Raw genomic sequence first — 25,890 nt, 5'->3', positions numbered from 1 at the left:
AGTGAGTGTAATTGTTATTTTTTTAACAGAAAATGGTTCAAGACACAAAATTGTTAAAAATGTTCTTACACACAGTAGGGTGTGTTTCCACCAGCAGCAGGACAGAAAGACGCAGTAGTTTGAGGAAGTTTTATTTCTGAAAAACAGATTTTGCCAAAGAAAAAACAGAATTTGAGACATTCTAAACTTTCATATCAGTGTAATAAATCTCATAATAGTGCAGACATTTGAAATAGTCTGATTTTTTTTTCTAGAAACATCTTATATTCTGCATCAAGACATTTATGTAACATATTTTCTTATTAATCTATAAAACAGATGCACTCTGAAAATAATAATTCATTAGTGCCACAGTTTCTGCACACAAAAGTGTCTTTGTATTTCAGGGAGAAATTCAATCTGACACCTCAGTTATCATTTTACTCAACATTTCAACTTTTACCAACATTTAATTTTTTCATCGGATCACAAAACCTCACAGATGAGTCAGAACCCCACATCCAGACCCCAGTGTATAGAGGCTGAGTGAATGTGGTGTGGACTCTGTGGAGGAGCCTCATCGGGTCAGAGACGCTGTAGAAGGACAGAGTTCCTGCACTGTGATCCACATACACTCCTATTCTGGAGGATGATGGACCTCGGAGATCAGTCTGAATGCTGTTGTGTCGGAAACGGACAGAGGAAGAAGAACACCACAGACTCCAGGACTGACTGTTGAATCCAAACGCACACTCACAACCCGCTCCTTTCCTGCTGATCTCTTTATATGAGACTGATATGTCCACACCACCCGTCCACTCCACCTCCCAGTAACAGCGTCCACACACACTCTCCTTACACAACACCTGAGGCCAGGAGTCAAATCTCTCTGGATGATCAGAGTATCTCTGTTCTGTCTCACTGCGTGTCACCGCTCTGTTCTTCTCAGACAGAACGAGTTTAGGATTTACTGTGTTTGGATCCAGAGTCAGATAACAGAAATCTAAAACAATAAAATATCCACAGGTTAGATGTTAATCACAGGATTTATAAGAAGTGTGTGTGAGACACCTGTCTGTCGTGAGGCTCCGAAGTGTGTATGGAGTAGAAGGGGGCGTGGCAGACGAACCACGTGACCGATGATGAAAGAGGCCTCGGCTCGATATAAAATCTGGAGGGCTCCGAACCCATTCCCCTCTGTTTTAACAGTATTTATTGGTCACATTTTAGACACAAAAAGATTTAATTAGCAAAACTGTGACCAATAAATACTGTTAAAACATGTGAGAATGAAGCTTTTTCTTTTTAAGCCCACGCACTGTTCAGCAAATGGGGTAACTTTTAATGTGGTAAACAAATGCAACTTTAATCAGAATTATGAATGATGTATGCATTGGAAAATAAAATAATTCACGCCTATGCAAGATGAGTTTTGTTAACTGCTTGTGGAGTGTGGGTTCAGTCCAGTCGTCATCTCACTGAAGCATTTGGCCAGACGGTGCATCCGGCATCCATACTGTCAGACGTTGTTTCTTATTACATTTGCCACGTTAAAAGTTACCCCATTTGCTAAACACTGTGTCGTATTAAAAAGAAAAAGCATCAAAATTGAATCGTTTGTGTCTAAAATGACAGTGAATTATGTGATGAATAAATACTGTTAAGACATGACTGTGAGAATGAAGTGAAAATGGCAAATAACATGAGAAAATAATCCTGTTTCAACAGCTGTCCTAAATAGAAAGGAAATATTGTACAGCCTTTTGTGTTATTATTATTATTATTATTATCATCTCTCATGGCGGCACAGTGGTGTAGTGGTTAGCGCTGTCGCCTCACAGCAAGAAGGTCCGGGTTCGAGCCCCGTGGCCGGCGAGGGCCTTTCTGTGCGGAGTTTGCATGTTCTCCACATGTCCGCGTGGGTTTCCTCCGGGTGCTCCGGTTTCCCCACCAGTCCAAAGACATGCAGGTTAGGTTAACTGGTGACTCTAAATTGAGCGTAGGTGTGAATGTGAGTGTGAATGGTTGTCTGTGTCTATGTGTCAGCCCTGTGATGACCTGGCGACTTGTCCAGGGTGAACCCCGCCTTTCGCCCGTAGTCAGCTGGGATAGGCTCCAGCTTGCCTGCGACCCTGTAGAAGGATAAAGCGGCTAGAGATAATGAGATGAGATGAGACGACGGTTTAACACACAAACCAAATCCACGCGATGTGAGCGGTAAAATGGCGTCCAGATGGCTTCACTCGTCTCTACAGAGGGGAATGGGTTCGGAGCCCTCCAGGTTTTATATAGAGCTCAGTGGTTGTGATTCACGAAAAGATTCATGACTCGGAGTCTCATTCAACAGAGTTCACTAGCGACACCTACTGTTCAGAGAAATGTACAGCATGTTTTAAGTCCTATATCACAACAGTGTTCTGACACTTTACATTATTATTCACACAGTTTTCCATTTTAAAATAACTTATAAACATTAGTTTTTTATATACCTTTGTTATTCAGTACTTTTATTTTCTCTCTCTCTCACACACACACACACACACACACACACACACACACACACACACACACACACAGAGTCTCTGTATGAATTTATGCTCAGTATAATTGTGTCTGCACAGGAAAAGGTTTAGATAAACATGAAGAGGATAACGTGTGTGTGTTGGACTCAGAGTCCTTCTGTAGCCGTAGTAACATTTCAGAGAACCTTTATTGATTTTTATTGAGGAACAGGATTTCTCCTCACTGTGTTTGGATCGAGGCGGTTCCTTTAATGACCTTCTGAATAAGTGTTGTACTTTTGTTTATCATGTCTGGAATTCTGAGATTGATCGTGTCATCACCATAATTCTCAGCAGTAACGATGTCAGCTCATGAGCTTCATAAAATCCCAGCTTAAAATGTAGATACCATGTCTATAAAATCAACCTTCAAGCTTAGATTTGTGACTTCTGAAGACCATTCAAGTTTAAAAGATGGTGCTGATGTGTTAATAAACTGTGGTGAGGAATGTAGATCAGTTTTCCAAGTCCAGTGCATTTGTTGTTAAATATGAAGCCCTTTTTTATTACATAAAAATAAGATTAAGCTCCAACTTGACGCATTGAGGATAATGTACATTTAATCCACGCATGTCACGACAGTCGAGGCGAAAGAAAGAAAAAAAAATCAAATGTTTATGCATTAATAACCCAGTTAATGAACAAAATCTTGCTTTTGGTGGTCCGTCTTCACCCACTGCACCTCATCCCCTTTAGATTCTGCAGTTGCTGCCCCCCATCGTGAAAAACAGGCCCTGGGGTCGCTTCACATTCCTGATGGAACCACTCCAAACAGCTTTCACATTCAGCCATTTTTTTCTTTTCCTCCCTTTTCCCTCAGCATTCTGTACACACAAAATACTTCAATCTTTAGTGTTGTATCGTGGCGTCTTTTTCTGTTTTGACCTTGACTTTGTCAGTATAATTGTGCATGAATCAAGCTGACGTTGTTCCTGCTTAGAATTATTATGAGATTAATTATGATGATTAGAATTATCACCAAACCTAAATTATTTCAATCCTGACGTGAATACTCGTCATATTAATTCTAGGTACTATTCCCCACACGAATTTCATTCTTCCCAAGAACTTCGTAATTATCCCACGCCCAAACGAAGGTTGGAGAAGGATATAGAAACAGGTTCTGTCCATCCATCCGTCGATCTGTTCACGTTTTCGTTTCCGGGCCATATCTTTAAAACTACTGAAGATATCTTCATGAACCTTTGTATACATATCAACCACATGTGAACTGGTGCCTTTTGCTATTTTCGATTTTTGGAAAAAAGTATTTTTCAAATTTTTACGTAGTAATAGATTTTGACTTTGAGCAATGTTCGTTTCTGGAGCATATATCCAAAACTATTCATGATACGGATCTGAAACTTGGTATACATGTTAACAAGGTGATGTAGATGTGCCTTTTCATACGAAGAAATTTGAGAAATTTTAATTTTTCATGTTTCCATGGAGGGCGGCACGGTGGTGTAGTGGTTAGCGCTGTCGCCTCACAGCAAGAAGGTCCTGGGTTCGAGCCCCGGGGCCGGCGAGGGCCTTTCTGTGTGGAGTTTGCATGTTCTCCCCGTGTCCGCGTGGGTTTCCTCCGGGTGCTCCGGTTTCCCCCACAGTCCAAAGACATGCAGGTTAGGTTAACTGGTGACTCTAAATTGACCGTAGGTGTGAATGTGAGTGTGAATGGTTGTCTGTGTCTATGTGTCGGCCCTGTGATGACCTGGCGACTTGTCCAGGGTGTACCCCGCCTTTCGCCCGTAGTCAGCTGGGATAGGCTCCAGCTTGCCTGCGACCCTGTAGAAGGATAAAGCGGCTAGAGATAATGAGATGAGATGAGATGAGATGTTTCCATGGAAACAATTTCAGACTTAGTCTCTAGGGTAGGTTTGGTTTTCAGAGCAGAACCTGAAAACTATGAGTGGTTTGGGATTGAAAGTTGGTATATGTGTTGATGAAGTAATGTGTATGTGCCTTTTGATACTAAGAAATGTGAAATTTTAATTTTGAGCTCACCTGGACCAAAGGTCCGGTGGGTTTATGTCATGGGCAGCTGAGGTCAGTGTAAAGAGGTACGGTTGGTTTCCTGCAGCAGAACTTCAAAAACATGACAATATTTTGAAACTTGGTATATAGTTGGTATGTAGGGCGGGGGATATAGATGACTATCTTCTTGTTTATCTGACAAGTTGTTCTCTTTCCTTCACTATATTATCAGGAGCCTCTCAGCTAAATTTGATGAATCAGTATTTAAGATCATCTATTGAAGATCCTTTGCCTTTCAGAAACCTGCCATTCAACTCAAAGATAGTTTTGTCAATTTTTACTTACCTGAATTTAATTACATTTCCCCACACTCCAAATTGGACTCTTCATAAATTCCTGAAATTATAATCTCAGAGATGACCTTAATACTTCTGATCAAGACGAATCAGTTTGTGTTGAGCTCCATAATGAAGGCAGTAAGAACATAGTTTGTGGTGTGAGATACAGACACCGAAACAGTTCTTTTCAGCCATTTCTGGATAAGCTTTCAATAATAATTGATAAAATCCATGACGAGTCAAAGCTTTTCTATTTTTGTGAGCAACCTAAACTTAAATCTGATGAATTCAGACACTCGGATACCTACAGGTGAATTTATCAATACTTTATCTTCCTATTCTTTTCAACCATGTTTATTGACGATATAGATTTTAATTCACTTAAATATCCTGTGCAGGGTCACAGGCAAGCTGGAGCCTATCCCAGCTGACCCTGCACAGGATAAGCGGTTAAGGATAATGGATGGTCGGATGACTTAAATATGCTACATATAGTGGGAATATTTTATAATGACCTAACTAACCATTTTCCCAACTTTTTGTCTACTGACTCAATTCACCCTCCCCATTGAATAAGCAAGATTTGAGAAGAGTTCCTACGGCAGGTGGCACAGTGGTGTAGTGGTTAGCACCATCACCTCACAGCAAGAAGGTTCTGGGTTCAAGCCCAGTGGCCAATGGGGGCCTTTCTGTGTGGAGTTTGCATGTTCTCCCTGTGTCTGTGTGAGTTTCCTTCACCGTCCAAAGGCCTGCAGGTTAGGCTAATTGTTGGTTCTAAATTGACCGTAGTTGAGAATGTGAGTGTGAATGGTTGTTTGTCTCTATGTGTCAGCCCTGCGATGACTTGGCGATTTGTCCAGGGTGTACCCCACCTCTCGCCCATAGTCAGCTGGGATAGGCTCCAGCTTGCCTGCGACCCTGCACAGGATAAGCGGTTATGGATAATGGATGGATTTCATATGGTTCAATGAAGATGCATTTATTTATGGTTTTCAACAAATTGACTGCTCTAGCCAGTCCGATGGTGAGCCTGATATTCCTGACATTCTCCAGCTTTCTTGAAAACTCTGATGAAATTATTACCGCTCATGTTCCTCTGAAAAACAATGTCAAGGAAGGAAATCAAACTCAAATCTGAACCTTGGATTTCCCCTCAGTCTTAGAACAATGAATTATTAAATCAAATTGTATAGAAAAATTGATCAAGACGAGAAATCAGTGCCTGTATGCTCAATACAAAGTGTAGAGAAATAAGCTAAACCATTTGACTCCTATAGGTAAAAGGATCTAGCACATGAGTTCAATGTTTATTTTGCAGACATTGGTAAAACTATCAGCCAAGCAATACCAAAGGTCAACAAAATATTTTCAGATTTTCTTGCTTCTCTGACAAGCGACAGCTTTCTTCTTAGTCCTACATGGACACAAGAAATTCAAGGCTTTTTTCTCCGGCTCAAGTCTGGAGAGGCTTGTGGCCCCTTTAGTATTTCTGTAGCCCTGTTCAAGATATTAAACTCAATCTCAAAGCCTGTGGAGATCCTACATCACTTCTCCTTTACTTCTGGTACTGTTCCTGATTCTTTTAAACTTGCTCGTGTCAGACCCGTGTTTAAAGCAGGAGCTCAACTGTTAACTTCTTATCATAAAAATTGGCAAAAGAGAAATTGGTCTATCAAAAATCTTAGAAAAACTCATGTAAAATAGGCTGAATACATATCGAGAGAAGTTTGATTTAATATATTCTGATCAGTTTCTTTTCCGTGACAACACATCTACAGAACATGCACTTTTACTAAATCACTGATAAAATCCAAAGAGCAATTGAAGATGGCAAATTTTCCTGTGGTATCATTCTTTGTCTGAGTAAAGCCGTTGATGCCATAGATCATGATTTTTTTTAAGAAAAATTATATTCTTATGGCATCCGTGGGATTGTCCATGATTGGTTTGCCTCATATCTATCAAATAGACATCAGTTTGTTTCAATCGGTAATATTTCATCCAGCTCTTTACCAATTTCATGTGGAGTACCACAGGGTTCACATCATGGCCCCCTTCTATTTCTCTTATACATAAATGATTTTATGAGCTGCTCCAATATATTTGATTTTCATCTTTTTGCAGGTGACTCAAATTTATTTCTGGCAGATTCATCTTTAGATTCTCTAGAAGCCAGGGTAAAGTCTGAATTGGTCAATATTCGGGAGCTTGGTTGCAAATTTGAATTTCCCTCCGGGGATTAATAAAGTAATTCTGATATCATCGCGTGGCTTTGTGCAAATAAATTCTCTCTGAATGTCGACAAAACAAATTTTGTTCTTTTTTAATCCACCCCAAAAGAAACTGAGCAGAACCATTTCCTGAAAATTAATGATAAGCCGATTAAACAGAAGAACCACATCAGGGATCTTGGAGTAGTTTTCTACTCTCACCTCATCAGGAGGAAACACATCCACCAGTAGAGCAAGAAAATCTCCAGAGGCTTTGGAATTATTGCTGAGCTTCATCACTATGTTTCTCAAAGTATTCTAACTCAGCTGTACTACTCTCTTATTTATTCTTTTTTAATATATGGTGTTACAGTTTGGGGTAATACTTATGAGGCTACCCTTCGACCGAAAACTGGACTCCAGAAGAAAGCTGTCAGAATTATTAATTTAGCTTCTTTTAATGAACACACACCTCCTATTTTTAAAAAGCTGGAGATAATGAAATTCTCTGATTTTATAGATTACTTAAACAGTATTTTTATGTTTAAATTTCATTCTAGTTTATTTGGTGCCTGCCTTTGATAACTTTTTGACACTTTTAGCATCAAGGCACAAGTATAAAACTTGACTGGCTTCGAGATCTTCATTTTGTGTTCCTTCAGCCAGAACTAACGATGGCAAGTTTAATATTCGCTTCAAAGCTGCTGCTCTCTGGAACAGTATTGATGAATCTTTCCAGAGTCTTAGCTTCAGCAATTTCAAGCGTTCTTTCAAAAGTACGATTATCGCTTCAGATCAGCATTCCTTTCTCTTTTCCTCACACTGTCATTTCATTCTTTCCCTCTTTTAATTGTTTTATTGCATTTGTTGAAATATTGTATTTTATCATTGTGCCTCTGTGCAACTAGCTTTCTTCTTTCTAACAGTAATCCATTATTTTTTTCTGCCTCGTGAGATTAGATTACTAGTTATTTCTAGGCAGAATTTTATCCTTCGTATGTATTAGATTTGTGTGTGTGATATAAATAAACTATTATTGATACACATTCTGTGTGTTGTAGGTCAAAAGAAAGACCATCATGTGGGCGGTCCTCCTCTGAGTTGAAGAGTGTGTGTGTGTGTGTGTGTGTGTGTGTGTGTGTGTGTGTGTGTGTGTGTGTGTGTGTTTTACACCTACACTGCAGGAAATCTTCTCTGCTCTTTGGTTTTGAGGGTAAAATCATGTGAACTGCTGCAGCTGTAGAGACACAGAGACAAAATGGAGACTGAAAAATGACACGAAAACAGTTTAAATCATGAAAATGAAAAATTAGATTCCTCACTGCTCTCAGTCAGACACGATTTAGAGATCGGCCAAAATGTCATCACACTGTGCAGCATTTGAATGTAAGAATCACAAGAAGCAAAAAACTTTTCCCAGCTGAAGCTCTGACAATGTGTGTGTTTTTACTTTCTGATGGATTTTATGGAGGAATTAAGGCCTCGGTTCTGATCTAATGTTCATCATATTTGTTATGTGTAAAGTTCAATAAGATTAGTTTGTGGATTTGTGATTAAGGTCCTGTTTATCTGGGAAATTTATTTGTAATTTGCACATGTAATTTCTGAGGCAGGCGGCACGGTGGTGTAGTGGTTAGTGCTGTCGCCTCACAGCGAGAAGGTCCAGGTTCGAGCCCCGTGGCCGGCGAGGGCCTTTCTGTGCGGAGTTTGCATGTTCTCCCCGTGTCCTCGTGGGTTTCCTCCGGGTGCTCCGGTTTCCCCCACAGTCCAAAGACATGCAGGTTAGGTTAACTGGTGACTCTAAATTGAGCGTTGGTGTGAATGTGAGTGTGAATGGTTGTCTGTGTCTATGTGTCAGCCCTGTGATGACCTGGCGACTTGTCCAGGGTGAACCCCGCCTTTCACCCGTAGTCAGCTGGGATAGGCTCCAGCTTGCCTGCGACCCTGTAGAACAGGATAAAGCGGCTAGAGATAATGAGATGAGATGAATTTCTGAGGCTAAGGGCCTCTGCATGCTCTTGAGACAAGGCTTTCGCAGATAGCTTTTCGCAGACAGTTGTAATTTATCGTTGAGCGGGGAGCAATAGGCGTGCGCGATGTTATTCACCACCACAACGCAAGGGGGCGCGAAGTCGCGAAATCGCTAGGAGTAGTTGGTGGGTGTGGTTAGTGGAGTGTTTATCCTCCGGTTACTGATAATGACTAGAACTGGAGTCGTATAGATGTACGTACTTCCTCACTTCCTTGATCAACTGCTCTTCATGCTGCTCCATCTTCACTTGTGTTTTTAAAAATGGCGGCCGTGAAAACAAAACAAACCGGGAAAGTAGGGAAGTGGAAGTGCGTGTACAGCGGATGTAGAGTGGACCAATCAGAGCCCTCATCTGCGAGGCTGTCTGGGTGGTCACAATTTTTGGGAGGTGCACGCAGAGCGTCTGCGAAGGGGGGGGGGCTTCGCAGACGCCATCTGCGACGCCATCTGCGAGGACTGGGTTGTCAGCATAAATTGGCCTTAATACTAATGCTTTGTGATTTAATGCGGTTTTGTTCCTGGTTACGTTTTATTTCCATTACATTAATTGTATGGCTCTCTTTACTGTGATACAGAACAAATGTTTGTTTGTTTACCTTGTGGATGGATTACATTGAATTCCTCCTCACAGATTTCCTCGACTCGTTTTTTCAGATCTGAGAGAGATTTCCTCACTCCATCAAATGAGAGATGTTGATTGACAGTGAAGCTGGGTGAGTCGTCACATCCAGGAGAAACACAGAGAGACGGGAAACTCTACAGAGAGGAAACAGAATAGAGAAGGAGAAAAGTGTAGGAGAGGAACGAATGAATCTCAGACTGAATCAGACCAAAGACACACTTGGGATCTCAGACAGGAACATTTATTGTTGCTGTAATGAGCTTTTAGGAGGAAACTTTGTGAGGAACAGCGCCCTCTGTAGATCAGACAGTGAGTGTTACCTGGAGGAAGTGGATGTGATCGTGTGTGTGTGAAAGCTGCTTCAGCTCAGTGACTCTCCTCTGAAGATCAGCAATCTCCTGCTCCAGTTGCTTCAGGAGTCGCTCAGCTTGATTCAGTTCAGCTTTCTCCTGAGCTCTGATCAGCTCCGTCACCTCCGAGCGCTTTTTCTCCATGGAGCTGATCATCTCAGTAAAGATCCTCTCACTGTCATCTACTGCTGCCTGTGAACGCTTCTGTTAGTACACACACACACACACACACACACACACACACACACACACACACACAATGGAGGTCTAATCGGATACTCTGTAAAAATAAACTCTCTCAAGAGATATTCGAGTTGTTTTTGTTAAACCCCGGGTTTTCATTCCTTGTTTTTTTAGTTCATTATTTTAAGGAGATACGCAGAACCTTTATTTTTAAATACATATCTGAGTGCATAGTATCTCCATCCTTGACTCTTGTACGCTGCATAAATAGGAATCAAAAAATATTTTTTTGAGAGTTAAACTCGACCGCAAATTTGGCATTGGAGCTGCCCCGCTGAGCCAGCCAGCCCTGAGCGCGTGACGTCACTGCGGGAACCGGTTTTAAGGCCGAGGCCTTTGACAGCTATAGACCAAAGTCATATAAATAAAAATTTATGGTGAAAGTAAGAAATACCGTTACCGACTTGCTCAACTAAGACTGATTTGACTTCATTGATTGTGGGTTGACTCATTAAAACAGGATAGGTGTTATAACTTATGCAACATACATGCACATGCATCTATTCATTCTCATCTCATTATCTCTAGCCGCTTGTCCAGGGGTACACCCTGGACAAGTCGCCAGGTCATCACAGGGCTGACACATAGACACAAACAACCATTCACACTCACATTCACACCTACGCTCAATTTAGAGTCACCAGTTAACCTAACCTGCATGTCTTTGGACTGTGGGGGAAACCGGAGCACCCGGAGGAAACCCACGCAGACACGGGGAGAACATGCAAATTCCGCACAGAAAGGCCCTCGCCGGCCACGGGGCTCGAACCCGGACCTTCTTGCTGTGAGGCGACAGCGCTAACCACTACACCACCGTGCCACCCACATGCATCTATTTTCACTGATAAAACGTAAAAGGCTCATTAAATAATCAGATGAACTGAGACAATCACATTCTGAAGCAAATTAAATAAATCTTAGACCGGTAACTTAAATACACAATACAAGTTACATGTATTAATCTAAATGCAGGTAAAACGTGTTGTTTTTGTTGTTTTGTATCCAAATGACAGTCGGAGCTTACCCGTCTGTGTTCTCGCTTCTTGAAGGCCGATCTTGTGGCCGATTGTTTTGAAACAATCTAACGTTCAGTTGTTCATTCAGTTCTCCATTCATTCGCTTCTTCCATGTAAGGGCGAGATGGCAACAATATCCAGTTTAGAAATCAGAGGGCTGCTCCATTCATTCTCCATTTTCTCCATACTGAGTACTCCACCATTACTGCTCGGCTCAGGCAATTACTAAAACCCGGGATGGGACATCGCCGGTTTTAGAAACAACCGCTGGGAGGTTGCTGCCTGAGCGATAGGTCACGTCCCGTTCCATCCTGGGTTTTACCAACAACCTTCGGCTCAAACTGTGGGAGAGCTGGTGCCACTGAACTTACTTTCCTTTTTTAAAGGAAATTATTATTTTTTTTATTTTTCCTTTTCTCATAGTTTTATTTAATTGTTGGTACTGCACCCTCTTTCAAAACTGGCTTATAGCCAACGCTCCTCAACAGATCAGAGGTTTCGTACGAGTCTTCAGTAAAATGTGCAGAGCAGAGGAGAGACCACTTCGTAGGCGCCCAATATGCCTGTGAACTTCTCGCAAAATGCATCCAAATCTTTGCAGTTTGAACATTTTTGGGCCATGAATGCAACATAAATCCACCTTCTGTCATGTTGCTGCACCGGCCAGCAACACATCTACATGGCATGGCGATAAATTAGCTCAAAACGGAAGCTGGAAGTTGCAGTTACCTCTGTGTTTTAGTATAGCGGAAATGGCAATGGGACCGATAGCCTTCCTGCTGTGACGTTACAGACGTCAAGGTCATTCACTCAGGCCGCTACCTATATGAAATCATTTTAATCATAAATATTACGATATTAGATTTATTGTTAACGCTTAAAACTATTCCTGTGCCATTCTTGGGGTCTCAAGGCATTTATGAACAAAAAATGAGGCCATGGTTCTGCGTATCTCCTTTAAGCAGGTTAACTGAAACACAGCGACTCTTCACTCCTCACCTTAATAGTGTCCACAGTCTGTTTCAGCTCCTGCACCTCCTTCTGCTTCTCCTGGATCCTCTGCTGGGATTTCATCTGCTCCTCCTTTAGCTCATTCTGAGAACAAATAAAAAACATTTTAAATACATTTCATCATCTTCTACACAATTATAGCCAAAAAGAAAAAAAACAAACTAAACAAGTCAATAAAAACATTTCGATGAAAACTAGAAATATCGCCTCTAGAACTAACTAAAATTAAAAGACACCCAAAATGAAGTAACTTCTATCTTCATATGTTTGCACCACTTATGATACAAGTTTAGTTTTCTGTGAAAATGTCAACTAATTGTTATTTCAATGTTATTTGTGTGACAGAAACATCAAGGTAGTTCAGCAATATTCTCTGGAGTGAAACTGTTCAAAAGGCAGCTGTGACTTTCAATGGGATTCACAGACAGAATGATCTGAGAAAAAACGCGATGAGTGCTTCCGGGAATGCGAAAGAGCCGCCAGATTCATTGCAACTGGCGTTTGGTGGACTGGGGTGCGATCATGGATTGAAAGGAGTTCTAGATGAGTGTGAAACTAATGATTTGGAGGAGTTTTCAGAAGAGAATGACAGTGAGAGTACTATAAAAGGGAAGGTGAAGATAAGTCAAGTAAATGGAATTACCACCAATTAGATGCTTTAAATGTCAGCGATATGGACACATTTCTTCTGTGTGCAAGTCAAAACCTAGGTGTGCTAGATGTGGAGGTGAACATGAATATGGTAAATGTGAGGAAGGAACAAAAATCAAGCACTGTAACTGTGGAGGTGAACACAGTGCGGCCTATAAAGGGTGCGAGATGTATAAAAGAGCAATTCAAGTGCAAAGTGTTAAGGTGAAAGAGAGCGTTACTTATGCCGAAGCAATTAAAAAGGTTGACAAAGAAAACCAAGTAAAATCAAGGGTTAAAGGAAGTATGACTCCTGTAGTTTTACCCCCGAGTCAAACTCAAATGACTCTGAAATGCTGTAAAGTAACTGAAGAGACTTTAATTGTGGAGAAGAAAAAATTCATTGCTTTTATGGTGGAAGTGGTTAATTGCTCAGCCCAAGTAGCAAGTAGAATTGATAGAATTAAAATAATTTAAAAAGCAGTGGAAAATTATCTAGAGATTCATGAATTGTCAGTTGATTCCATTCACAATATGGTATTAGGGGTATCTGATAGTCAAGCACCATGTGGCAGTTAATAATGACTTTATCTATTCTACAGTGGAATGCCAGGAGCTTAATTGCTAATGGTCAGGAACTAAAACATTTTATTGAGGAACAAGTTGTTAAACCAAACATTATCTGTATCCAGGAAACCTGGTTAAAACCATCACTTGATTTAATAATATATGGATACCTAGCAGTGCGTAAAGACAGGGATACTGCAGGAGGTGGAGTGGCCACATTTATTCAGCAGGGGATTAATTACAGAGCTTTAAATATAGATAAAGAGGTTGAAGCAGTTCTGGTTGAGATTTGGGTCGGTAAAACTAAGATTAAAATGATTAACTTTTATAACCCTGGTAAAAGAATCTTGAGAGAGATGCTAGATGGTATGTCTCATCTCATCTCATTATCTCTAGCCACTTTATCCTGTTCTACAGGGTCGCAGGCAAGCTGGAGCCTATCCCAGCTGACTACGGGCGAAAGGCGGGGTACACCCTGGACAAGTCACCAAGTCATCACAGGGCTGACACATAGACACAGACAACCATTCACACTCACATTCACACCTACGGTCAATTTAGAGTCACCAGTTAAACTAACCTGCATGTCTTTGGACTGTGGGGGAAACCGGAGCACCCGGAGGAAACCCACGCGGACACGGGGAGAACATGCAAACTCCGCACAGAAAGGCCCTCGCCGGCCACGGTGCTCGAACCCGGACCTTCTTGCTGTGAGGCGACAGCGCTAACCACTACACCACCGTGCCGCCCTGAGTTAAACTCAATCATTACAAATAAATTATGAGTCAGCAGAAGAGGTTCTTGGCAAATCTTCTGGGATGAGGAAAAAGAGAATGGTACCTTGGTGGTGAGATGATTGTAAGGAAGCAATTAAAGCTAGAAATAAAGCTTTCAAAATTGTTCAATCAAACCATTCCTATACCAATTTAATGGAATACAAAAAAAAAAAAATCACATTCAAAAGGTTTAAAGAATTATAAGAGAAGCTAAAAGGAAATATTGGCGTGATTTCTGTTCTAAAATAGGGCGGAAGTCAAAGGCGATGATATTTGGAGCGTGATTAAAAAGATGGGAGGCATTAGAAGGGAGTTTTCCTTACCTGTGATTAAAAACAATGATGTGGAGGCAGTAACTAATCAAGAGAAAGCAGAGATGCTTGCGAAAAGTTTTGTTAAGGTTCATAGTTCACAGAACTTAACTGATGATGAATTGTAAGGATTTTACATTATTTGAGCTTAGGAGAGCGTTAGATGAGGTTAGGAACACTTCACCAGGGAAAGATGGTATATGTTATAAAATGATTAATGAAGTCAATGATGTGGCTAAATCTGTAATTTTAAGTCTTTTTAATAAGATTTGGGAGCAAGGTAGATTGCCTTTGTGTTGGAAACATTCTGTAGTGGTTCCGATTGGAAAACCAGGGAAGGATAAAACTGAAGTTATAGGCCAATAGCATTAACATCTAATTTATGTAAGATTATGGAAAGAATGATCACTAGAAGGCTAGTATATGAAACTGAACAAAAGAGGTCTTGTCTCCCCACACCAGAGCGGGTTCCGTAGTGGACGTACTACAATGGACCCTATTGTATGTTTAGAAAATGAAATAAGGAAAGCACAAGTCAATAACGAATCAGTTTTAGCAACATTCTTTGATAGAGAGAACGCGCATGATATGCTATGGAAGGCGGGGTTGTTAATTAAACTGAATAGGATGGGTATTGGTGGTAAGATGTTTAACTGGATTAGAGACTTCCTCAAGGACAGAACAATAGAAGTAAGAGTTGGGGTTAACTTCTCTAACATCGATTCAATAGAAAATGGAACATCTCAAGGTAGTGTATGCAGTCCAGTACTGTTCAACATTATCATTAATGATGTTTTTAATAAAATAGATGACATTAGAATCAATAGAGCATTATATGCTGATGATGGAGCTTTGTGGATAAAAGGACGAAATATTGATATTAGAACTAAAATGCAATTAGCTATCAACAAGGTAGAAAAATGGGCACGTGAGTGGGGTTTTCAATTGTCTGTAGAAAAGACTCAATTTATTTGTTTTTCAAAGAAAAGAGTAAGTCCCACACTAGAGCTTAAGTTGTATAACCAGTCCTTAGAGCAAGTTAATATTGTTAGGTACTTGGGAGTTTGGTTTGATGTCAAGTTAACATTTAAGGAACATATTCAGAAAATAACTGAGAAATGCAAAAAGGGCATTAATGTTTTGAAATGTTTATCAGGGTACAACTGGGGAGCCTCAGGGATGTCCCTTAATATAATTTATATTGCACTGATAAGATCAGTTTCAGATTATGGCTGTATTGTGTATCTTTCAGCATCTAAGACATTGCTTAATGAACTCAATAGAATGCAGGCTGAAAGTCTCAGGACATGTTGTGGTGCATTTAGAACTTCTTCCATACCAGCGTTGCAAGTAGAATCAGGAGAAATGCCCTTAAGCCTCAGACATCTTAAGTTGAGTATGGCTTACTGGATTAATTTAAATGGACATGAGGCATCACACCCTACTGAAAAAGTTCTGAATGAGTGTTGGGAGTATGGTAGATCACAGATTCGTAGCTTTGGATGGGATGGTAACAAATTAGCAAGTCAATTGGGAATAGATGATATCATTTGTAGTAAGACTGTGCCCCTGCTAACAACTCCACCTTGGTTGTTTTGCTCCCCTACGATGATCAAGGAAACCAAAGAGATAGCTAAATCTGGAGGAGTGGATCAGAACGTAGAGCAATATTTAGGAAGTAGGTACTATAATACAACACAGGTTTATATAAATGCATCTAAAGATTCAGAGGGTAAAACAGGTATTGCAATTTATATCCCTGATTACAAAATCTCTATTAAAAAGAGAACATCAGATCATCTGTCTATATTTGCAGCTGAAATGACAGCCATTATCATTGCATTACAGTGGATAGAAGAAACTAGGCCCCCTAAAGCAGTTATTTGTTCCAATTCTATGTCATCTCTCACATCCGTTCAAAGTGGAGAATCGTCATGCTGACAGGACTTATTGAATGAAATTAATATCTTATTTGCAATCAGTCAACAGAGAATATCAATCCAGTTTGTATGGGTTCCAGCCCATAAAGGAGTTGGTGGCAATGAGGAAGCAGACAAGCTGGCAAAAGAGGCAACCAAAGAAGAGGAGGTTCAGTTAAGTATTCCACTCAGTAGATCAGAAGTTAAAGTGCATATTCTGGACCAATTAAGTTTTTTTAATATGAAAGTATGTCCCTTTACACACTCATCCAGAAGGGTAATTTTGCACAAGGCCATCTGTCTACAGCAGAAAAAAAAAAAAGTCTGGAAAAATCCCAAGGGAGTCTGGAGACAGAATCCTGACGTCACCTGCAGAAGCGCTGGCAGGATGTGAGAGCTTGTGCAGTTTCAGTGCACAGCCTGTGTAGACCAAGCGCTCCCATTTCTCTCTCATTGTCCGGTCTTTTGGAAAACAATGAGTACTAATCCCATCAAGATTGGTGTTGCTACACCCTCCTATGATACATCTCTGAACCATTTTAATAATTACGTGATAACGTTGAAGAAATTTGCAGAAAACCACCAGGTTGTCTTCTCAGAAACAAACCAGCCCTGATGTAGGATTCAGAGGGAGGCGTCCCGCAGATGACGTCACGAAAATCAATGTTTGCCGGGAAATTCAAATGCCAAGTTTTTTTCAGAGGCAGACCAATTCACCTTAACTTGATTTCAACTTAATTTTTTTGGTATTGCGCAAGGTAAAAAAAAATGCAGAATGTTACAGATATTTGACCAAAGTTTAATATAAAATAGGAGAATTACATTGATCTCGCTCCTGAATTTACCCGTGATATGCACTTTAAGGTACTCATTAAACAGAGTTAACATATGGCAAGCTGAATGGGATAAGGAGAAGAAAGGTAGACACTTGTATAATATACAAAAAGATCTCTCAAGTAGCAAACCGAGTTACCCAAACAGACAGGAGGAGGTTTGGTTTACAAGACTGAGAATAGGCCATACTGGATTAAATAACAGCTTATATGTTGTGAACAAACATCCATCTGGAAAATGTGAACTTTGTGGAGTGAGAGAGGATGTAGATCATGTTCTTTCAAGGTGCTTAAAATTCTACAGACAGAGAAAAACTGAAGAGGGAAGTGAACGCAGTCAAGAAAGCCTTTTCTTTAGACACCTTATTAGGTGAGCCGAGATCAGAAAACATCACTTGTGCTATGATAACATTTATCAAAGAAACAAAATTAGCAAATAGGATTTAGTTTGTTGTTTTTCCTTTTTATTCAATTTTTTTCTTTGAAATGACATCCATTTGATTGCACCTCAGTCCAGTAGATGGCGGTAATACACTTTGCTTGTAAACTGCCATAAAACCTGACAGAAGAAGAAGACTGATCTGAGAGCAGTGCGCGTCATCACTGTTCCCTTTTATTTCTCAGTGAGTTTAGAGGGGGGAGACATGCACAGTGCACATCTGGATTCATGGGAGTTATTTATTTGTTCAGGTTTACTTCTTTAAGGTGCTGTGTGTACATTCAAAACCACACCCAATTCCACCGGATTAAAGGAACCATCAGTGAACATTGGGATTGAACTTCATCAATCTAGTGAATGTTGACATTAACGCCGAGTTTTGACCAAAATCTCTGCAGAGATTTGAACTTTCCAGAATTGGGATCATTCATCCCAAAGAAGTTCTCAGAAACGGACCACAAATCCACTCACATTCAGAAAGATAAAGATTTTTTTTTAATGTAGATCATTAAATGTTATGAAATATGATATCCAGTTACAGAGCTTTAACACAGTCACGTGAGCACTTTAGCTGTAAAATGCTCGAAGAAGCTTGTTGGGTGTTGGCTGTTTAAAGCAGACTGACTGGTCTGACCTCTTTAACATTTCTTTACAGATTACTGTTTGACTGGAAATAAAAATTTACTTCACAGAGAATGACAGTCAGAGAACCAATTAAATCCACTGAACAGAAATTAGATTAGAAATAGAATTTGTATAAAATGACTTGGAAAAGAAGAATGATGTCCAGTTCTCACCTGTTTTTCATTTCTTTCTGCTTTAGCTGCAATGGTATCATGGCCTCTGTGCTGATCCATTGTACACAAATAACAGATGAAGCTTTGGTCAGTATGACAGAAGATCTCGATCAGTTTGTCGTGTTCAGAGCAGATCTTCTCTTGGAGCTCTGCACAGGCGTCAACTAACCTGTGTTTCTTAAAGGCAGGAGACTGATAGTGAGGTTTAAGATGAGCTTCACAATAGGAGGCCTGACACACCAGACAGGACTTGACGGCTTTGTATTTTCTCCCAGTGCAGAAATCACACTCCACATCTCCAGGTCCAGCGTAACAGCGAGCAGGAGAAGCAGCTTGGAGTTCAGTCTTCTTCAGTTTCTCCACCACTTCAGCCAGCATGTTGTTCCTGCACAGAACAGGCCTTGGGGTGAAAGTCACTCTGCACTGGGGGCAGCTGTAGACGCCCTTCACATCCTCCTGATCCCAGCAGCCATTAATACACACCTTACAGAAACTGTGTCCACAGGGATTAGTTACAGGATCCTTCAGGAGATCCAGACACACTGGACAGCTGAACTGATCCACTGATAACTGATCTACTGAAATACCAGCCTCTGCCATTTTCCTGTACTGAGAGAGAGAGAGACTCTGAACTTTCTGCTGAGTTTCGTTTTCTCTGAAATGAACTTCCTGTTTCTGTTTGTGTTCTGTGTGGCAGAGAGAGTGGGCGTGGCTTTAAAGAGAGCCGCTTTTTTGTAATGTGTAAGTAGGGGCCTGGCTATGTTAGCAAATTGCCATTCAGTGTGAAGAGATTTGAAACAGTGTGTGTGTGTGTGTGTGTGTGTGTGTTTCCTGCAGGGCGTATAGACTTGAACTATCTTACCAATGATAGTTTAAGTGAACAATGAACACATCTCTCTCTCTCTCTCTCCCTCATGAACAGGATTATGAAGTGATTAATTGATCTGACCATCCATCCATCCATTCTCTGTAATTGTGATTAAAAACATTTTATATTGAATTTGTTGTAATGTTTGCACATAGTTTACTTACATTATGTTTAAATTTCTGATCCCATTCTGAACCCATAATAATCTAATAAACTACAAAATGGTCAAGCAGTAAAAATAAAATGATCAAAAAATGCCCAAAGATAAAATGAAAAAGCAGAAGGGAAAAAGGTGTGCAATTACATTCTAAAAAATAAATCTATAAATACCTCAACAGTGGAAGTGTTTTTGATCAAAGTTAAAAATAAAAAAATTAAAAAATTTCTCCTCTCATCTCATTTCCTGACTTCTTGTTCGCATCCATTTAACACATTATACTAAAATTAAAGTCAGAAATGACCCTGATGCTGCTCCTGAAGATCTTTCCAACACGTCGTTGAAAAATGGCAAACACCAACACCAGTCTCGTCCTTTTGTAAGTTAAAGAAGGTTTATTGCAGAAACAGACACATAGTGATAAGGGTTCAGCACACCACTCATACCGTCCCTTTGTTCTCAAATCTATATATACTCTTTACTAGATAAAAAGGAGACATCTATTGCATTACATCTATTGCAATTACATGCCGGAGCGTGACCAGCTCTAAAGCTGATTGGATCTTCTCTAATCGCTGGTTTGTACGCACATCTGCTACGCACATAACGAGCATGATAAGATTAACATGTTGCGGTGCTGAATGTTCTGACTCGTAAGGGCCTCTGCATGCTCTTGCGACCAGAGGCGCATCTTGTCACCAGTCAAGGCAGGCAGCTGCTTGGGGCCCCTGATCCACTAGGTGGCGAAAGAGAGTCGAGATTTGACACTTGCGTTTTGAAAAGTCATTGCGCGTATTAACCTGCAAATAGAAAATTGTGCCTGTCGTACATAAACCAGCTATTCTTCTAATTACGACGTCAAGAAGAAAATGAAGAGGAGCTATCCACCCGGGAATGTAAAAAGAAAAAAAAAAGAGGAAGAGGAGAGAAGAAAGCAAGACAGTGGTAAGTCAGTCGAAATAATAATGAATGTGATGTAGTGCTATATAATGGTGCTAGTCTAGTTTCACTCACGTTAGCATGGCCATACTTTTCTTTTGTTGATTTTAATGACTGTACTACACATGGTCACCGCATTTGCACAAGCCAAGGCCCGGAAACAGATACTGTGAAGATATCCCTTACACAAAGGCTAAAAGCCTTTAAAAAATTTTTTTTTTTAATATAATTGGCAATTACCTTGCACTGTCTGTTAAAATGAACAGAAACTTACAGTAACTTAATAAATATAGAAAACGCTGCTCACAAATTGTTGTTTTTATGAAACATTTATGAAAATGCTGACATCTATTTGTAACTTTTTGTAACTTCACTTTTTGTAGCGTGTGAAATAAAAAAACATTACTGTTCACAATTTGTTGTTGATTTATTGAACTGCATGTGTTTGTAACTTCACAATTTGTAACTTGTGAAATAAAAAAAACTATATTGCTTAGAATTTGTTGATGTTTTATTAAAATAAAGAGTTTGTCCTAGTGAATTTCTGTTGTGTGGGGTGGGATTTCTGCTTGGGGCCCCACCAGACCCTAGAATCACCTCGGCTTGCGACAAGGCTTTCGCAGATAGCTTTTCGCAGACAGTTGTAATTTATTGTTGAGCGGGGAGTTATAGGCGTGCGCGATGTTATTCACCGGCACAACGCAAGGGGGCGCGAAGTCGCTAGGAGTAGTTGGTGGGTGTGGTTAGTGGAGTGTTGATCCTCCGGTTACTTATAATGACTAGAACTTTGTTTTTTTTTTATAATGACTACAACTGGAGTCGTATAGATGTACGTACTTCCTCACTTCCTCAATCAACCAACTTCACCACATCAAGAAATACTGAAGTCTTACTCATCCATTCAACATAATTGCCATATCGGAGACCTGGATTGACCTGGAGAAAGGAGTGGATTTCGAACTGGCTGGATATGAATTTAATTCTACAACCCGATTCCAAAAAAGTTGGGGCAAAGTACAAATTGTAAATAAAAATGGAATGCAATAATTTACAAATCTCAAAAACTGATATTGTATTCACAATAGAACATAGACAACATATCAAATGTCGAAAGTGAGACATTTTGAAATTTCATGCCAAATATTGGCTCATTTGAAATTTCATGACAGCAACACATCTCAAAAAAGTTGGGACAGGGGCAATAAGAGGCTGGAAAAGTTAGAGGTGCAAAAAAGGAACAGCTGGAGGACCAAATTGCAACTCATTAGGTCAATTGGCAATAGGTCATTAACATGACTGGGTATAAAAAGAGCATCTTGGAGTGGCAGCGGCTCTCAGAAGTAAAGATGGGAAGAGGATCACCAATCCCCCTAATTCTGTGCCGACAAACAGTGGAGAAATATCAGAAAGGAGTTTGACAGTGTAAAATTGCAAAGAGTTTGAACATCATCTACAGTGCATAATATCATCAAAAGATTCAGAGAATCTGGAAGAATCTCTGTGCGTAAGGGTCAAGGCCGGAAAACCATACTGGGTGCCCGTGATCTTCGGGCCCTTAGACAGCACTGCATCACATACAGGCATGCTTCTGTATTGGAAATCACAAAATGGGCTCAGGAATATTTCCAGAGAACATTATCTGTGAACACAATTCACCGTGCCATCTGCCGTTGCCATCTAAAACTCTATAGTTCAGAGAAGAAGCCGTATCTAAACATGATCCAGAAGCGCAGATGTCTTCTCTGGGCCAAGGCTCATTTAAAATTGATTGTGGCAAAGTGGAAAACTGTTCTGTGGTCAGACGAATCAAAATTTGAAGTTCTTTATGGAAATCAGGGACGCCGTGTCATTCGGACTAAAGAGGAGAAGGACGACCCAAGTTGTTATCAGCGCTCAGTTCAGAAGCCTGCATCTCTGATGGTATGGGGTTGCATTAGTGCATGTGGCATGGGCAGCTTACACATCTGGAAAGACAGCAATGCTGAAAGGTATATCCAGGTTCTAGACCTAGAGCAACATATGCTCCCATCCAGATGACGTCTCTTTCAGGGAAGACCTTGCATTTTCCAACATGACAATGCTAAACCACATACTGCATCAATTACAGCATCATGGCTGCATAGAAGAAGGGTCCGGGTACTGAACTGGCCAGCCTGCAGTCCAGATCTTTCACCCATAGAAAACATTTGGCGCATCATAAAACGGGAGATACGACAAAAAAGACCTAAGACAGTTGAGCAACTAGAATCCTACATTAGACAAGAATGGGTTAACATTCCTATCCCTAAACTTGAGTAACTTGTCTCCTCAGTCCCCAGACGCTTACAGACTGTTGTAAAGAGAAAAGGGGATGTCTCACAGTGGGAAACATGGCCTTGTCCCAACTTTTTTGAGATGTGTTGTTGTCATGAAATTTAAAGTCACCTAATTTTTCTCTTTAAATGATACATTTTCTCAGTTTAAACATTTGATATGTCATCTATGTTCTATTCTGAATAAAATATGGAATTTTGAAACTTCCACATCATTGCATTCTGTTTTTATTTACAATTTGTACTTTGTCCCAACTTTTTTGGAATCAGGGTTGTATAAACAGGAAAAGTAAAGGTGGAGGAGGAGTGGCGGTGTAATTTGTAATTTGAATTATAAGTTAATAGAGGGCATGACAACAGTGATTGATCATTTATTAGAATTTTTAACAATTGAAATTAATATTGAAAAAAGTAGAAATGTATTAGACTTGTCCAGGGTGTACCCCGCCTTTCGCCCGTAGTCAGCTGGGATAGGCTCCAGCTTGCCTGCGACCCTGTAGAAGGATAAAGCGGCTAGAGATAATGAGATGAGATGAGATGAGAAATGTATTAATTAGCTGTATATATAGAGCGCCAGAAACTAGTATAGAGGTGTTTAAGGACTGGGTAGAAAAGACATTTACAGTAGATAATAAAAAAAAGTTATCTTCATTTGTGGGGATACTACTATTGATCAGTTGAACCCTAATAAGCACAGTATGACTGAGGAATTTATTAATACCATGTACAGTATGAGTCTCCACCCAAAAATTACCAGACCCACCAGAATTACTGACCATAGTGCTACTTTAATAGAGAATATATTTACCAGTGACATAGATAACATTATAAGTGTAATATTAATCAATGATATCAGTGATCATCTACCAGTTTTTACAATTTATGACTGTAATTGCAAGAGAAATGTGACAGACCATAAACTTAAGTACAGAAGATTTAGGACAGAGGAAGCCATGTTTGCATTAAATAATGATTTATTACTGCAAGACTGGGAATCAGTTTATACAGAGAATAGCATTGATAGAGCATATGATAACGTTTTAAGTATATTCAAATTATTATATGATAAGAATTGCCCACTGAAGCAATATAATACAAAACAAAACTATAATGACCAACCTTGGATTACTAAGGGATTACAAAATGCCTGTGAGAAGAAAAAAAACTCTATATAGAGAATTTATTAAATTAAGAACCAAAGAGGCAGAAAATAAATATAAAAAAATATAAAAACAAGTTAACGAGTATCATAAGGAGATGTAGGAAGGATCATTATGGCAAATTAATAGATAAGAGCAAAAATAATATTAAAGGAATATGGAATATATTAAATAGTATTATTAAAGATGGCTCTGGACAAATACATTACCCTAAATACTTTAAAGACAAAGATATCGAAAATTATAACATGGATGTAGTTGCTAATAGTTTTAATAATTTTTTTGTTAATGTTAGACCAAGATTAGCTCAAAATATCTCTGATCCGGTAACAAATGCTGATTGTATTGATAATATTATAAAGAGGAATTCTTGTTCAGTTTGATGGCCCTCCCTTGCTGAGTACTATCTCTGCACACAACTAAAAGTGCTCCACTTCGTAGTATCTTGGCTCTTCACATCACCTACCAGTTTGTTTATCGCTTTGGTTAGTTGAATCGGGTCCCACTCACTGAATGCCGCTCCTTCTTGAGTTAGTTTAATTATCACTTTATACTCTTCAACTTGTTTCCCTGCAGCTCCCATGCTTTCATCACTGTCCATGTCTTCAACACTCACATTTTTCCCTCGTTGCTTCCGCTTCCTTTGTTTATGACTATTTTTAAAAGTTGCAGTCCACCAACCTTCGTCTTTCCAGCCGCCCTCATCCATTCCTCCCAGCTCACTTCCTGATCCGTCACTTCCTCCTGCCATCCTCTGTCCATTCACAATCCAGCCGCATGCCATGACCCCGTGATTCACTGAAGAGATTTGAAACAGTGTGTGTTTCCTGCAGGGCATATAAACTTGAACAATCTTGCCAGTGGTAGTTTAAAAGAAAAGAAAATCCATTTTTAAAATGCAATTATGAAGATAGTTTATATCATAATCTAACGATTCATGTGAATAATTGAAAATTAGGAGCTCACACAACAAAGATCTCCATCTCCGAAAGTCAGTTTCTATGCAGAATGGATGAGTTCATGGATACTGCCATTGAAAATATTTTAACCAATCAGAAAATTCCCCCCGATCATTTCCGGCAATTCTGACGTCATTTGGGTGCAAGACACGGAAGCTCCGCATAGCGAGTAAGACTTGAAGCTTACAAACGAGACAACACGGTCAGTAGTCCGCAAAAGAGAAATTCAAAGGGTAAGAAAACACTTTATGGCTTCCCTAAGTTTTTATTAAGCGTGATGTTATTTTGAGTTCCTTTGGGCGTAAACGTAATAATTGCTGATGCAGCTAAGCAGCTCGATGTTTGTTGGGTGTCTTGCTTTGATTCAGTGTTCTCAGAAAAGCCTCAGTAATGACTGACTAAAACAACTCTATAAATATTGTTCACTTGTGTCTAACTAATTGATACGGTAATGCTTGTTTATCATGATCCTCATCGTTATTCGTGTCATTATCTGAAATACTCGAGGAAATCAGTGAAGAAATGTCGCTGGCGCTGTGGTCCATTTTATCGAATACGGCCGTGGATTGTAAGTGACGTCAAACACGTGATAACTGTTTCACCTGTTTCTTAAATTTTATGGAGTAAATTCCAAACCCAGTTTTGTGTGTGTAACTAATTTCTAATCATTTTGGTGCTATTTCTGTAATCTAGTTGTACTCTGTGATAATTACAGTTAGCATATTTTTGTTTATGACTTTCATCATTGTTGATAGAATTTTGTCAATTTATTATTGTCTGTTATATTTTATTGTTTCCTGCTGTCATCAAGAGGACCACATTGGAAATAAGTGTATTTTATACTTTGTGTTGTCCTCGGTGCTATTTATACTGTATCCTTTACATGT

The 25,890-nt window shown here is 39.8% G+C and overlaps 1 protein-coding gene across 1 annotated transcript; it reads right to left on the bottom strand.

The window, feature by feature from the left end:
- Positions 1-273: 273 nt before the first annotated feature.
- On the bottom strand, positions 274-19,208 carry LOC132864420 (tripartite motif-containing protein 16-like). Its single transcript, XM_060897838.1, has 6 exons — positions 18,609-19,208; positions 12,325-12,420; positions 10,037-10,270; positions 9,691-9,850; positions 8,240-8,299; positions 274-982 (listed from the first exon to the last, which is right to left on the bottom strand). The coding sequence occupies exons 1-6, from the start codon at positions 19,206-19,208 to the stop codon at positions 432-434; spliced, it is 1,701 nt and encodes a 566-aa protein (XP_060753821.1). The 3' UTR covers positions 274-431.
- Positions 19,209-25,890: the final 6,682 nt, after the last annotated feature.

The sequence above is a fragment of the Neoarius graeffei genome, chromosome 17, assembly GCF_027579695.1.
Source record: "Neoarius graeffei isolate fNeoGra1 chromosome 17, fNeoGra1.pri, whole genome shotgun sequence".
NCBI classification, from domain to species: domain Eukaryota; kingdom Metazoa; phylum Chordata; class Actinopteri; order Siluriformes; family Ariidae; genus Neoarius; species Neoarius graeffei.
Note: the sequence above shows the minus strand (reverse complement) of the source record. Positions and strands in the feature narration are given on the sequence as shown.

Coding starts and splice junctions, on each gene's coding strand:
- LOC132864420 (XM_060897838.1), bottom strand. CDS start 19,208: ATGGCAGAGGCTGGTATTTCAGTAGATCAGTTATCAGTGGATCAGTTC. Junction 10,271..12,324: donor AGACTGTGGACACTATTAAG/GTGAGGAGTGAA, acceptor GTGTACTAACAG/AAGCGTTCACAGGCAGCAGT. Junction 9,851..10,036: donor ATCACATCCACTTCCTCCAG/GTAACACTCACT, acceptor TCCTCTCTGTAG/AGTTTCCCGTCTCTCTGTGT.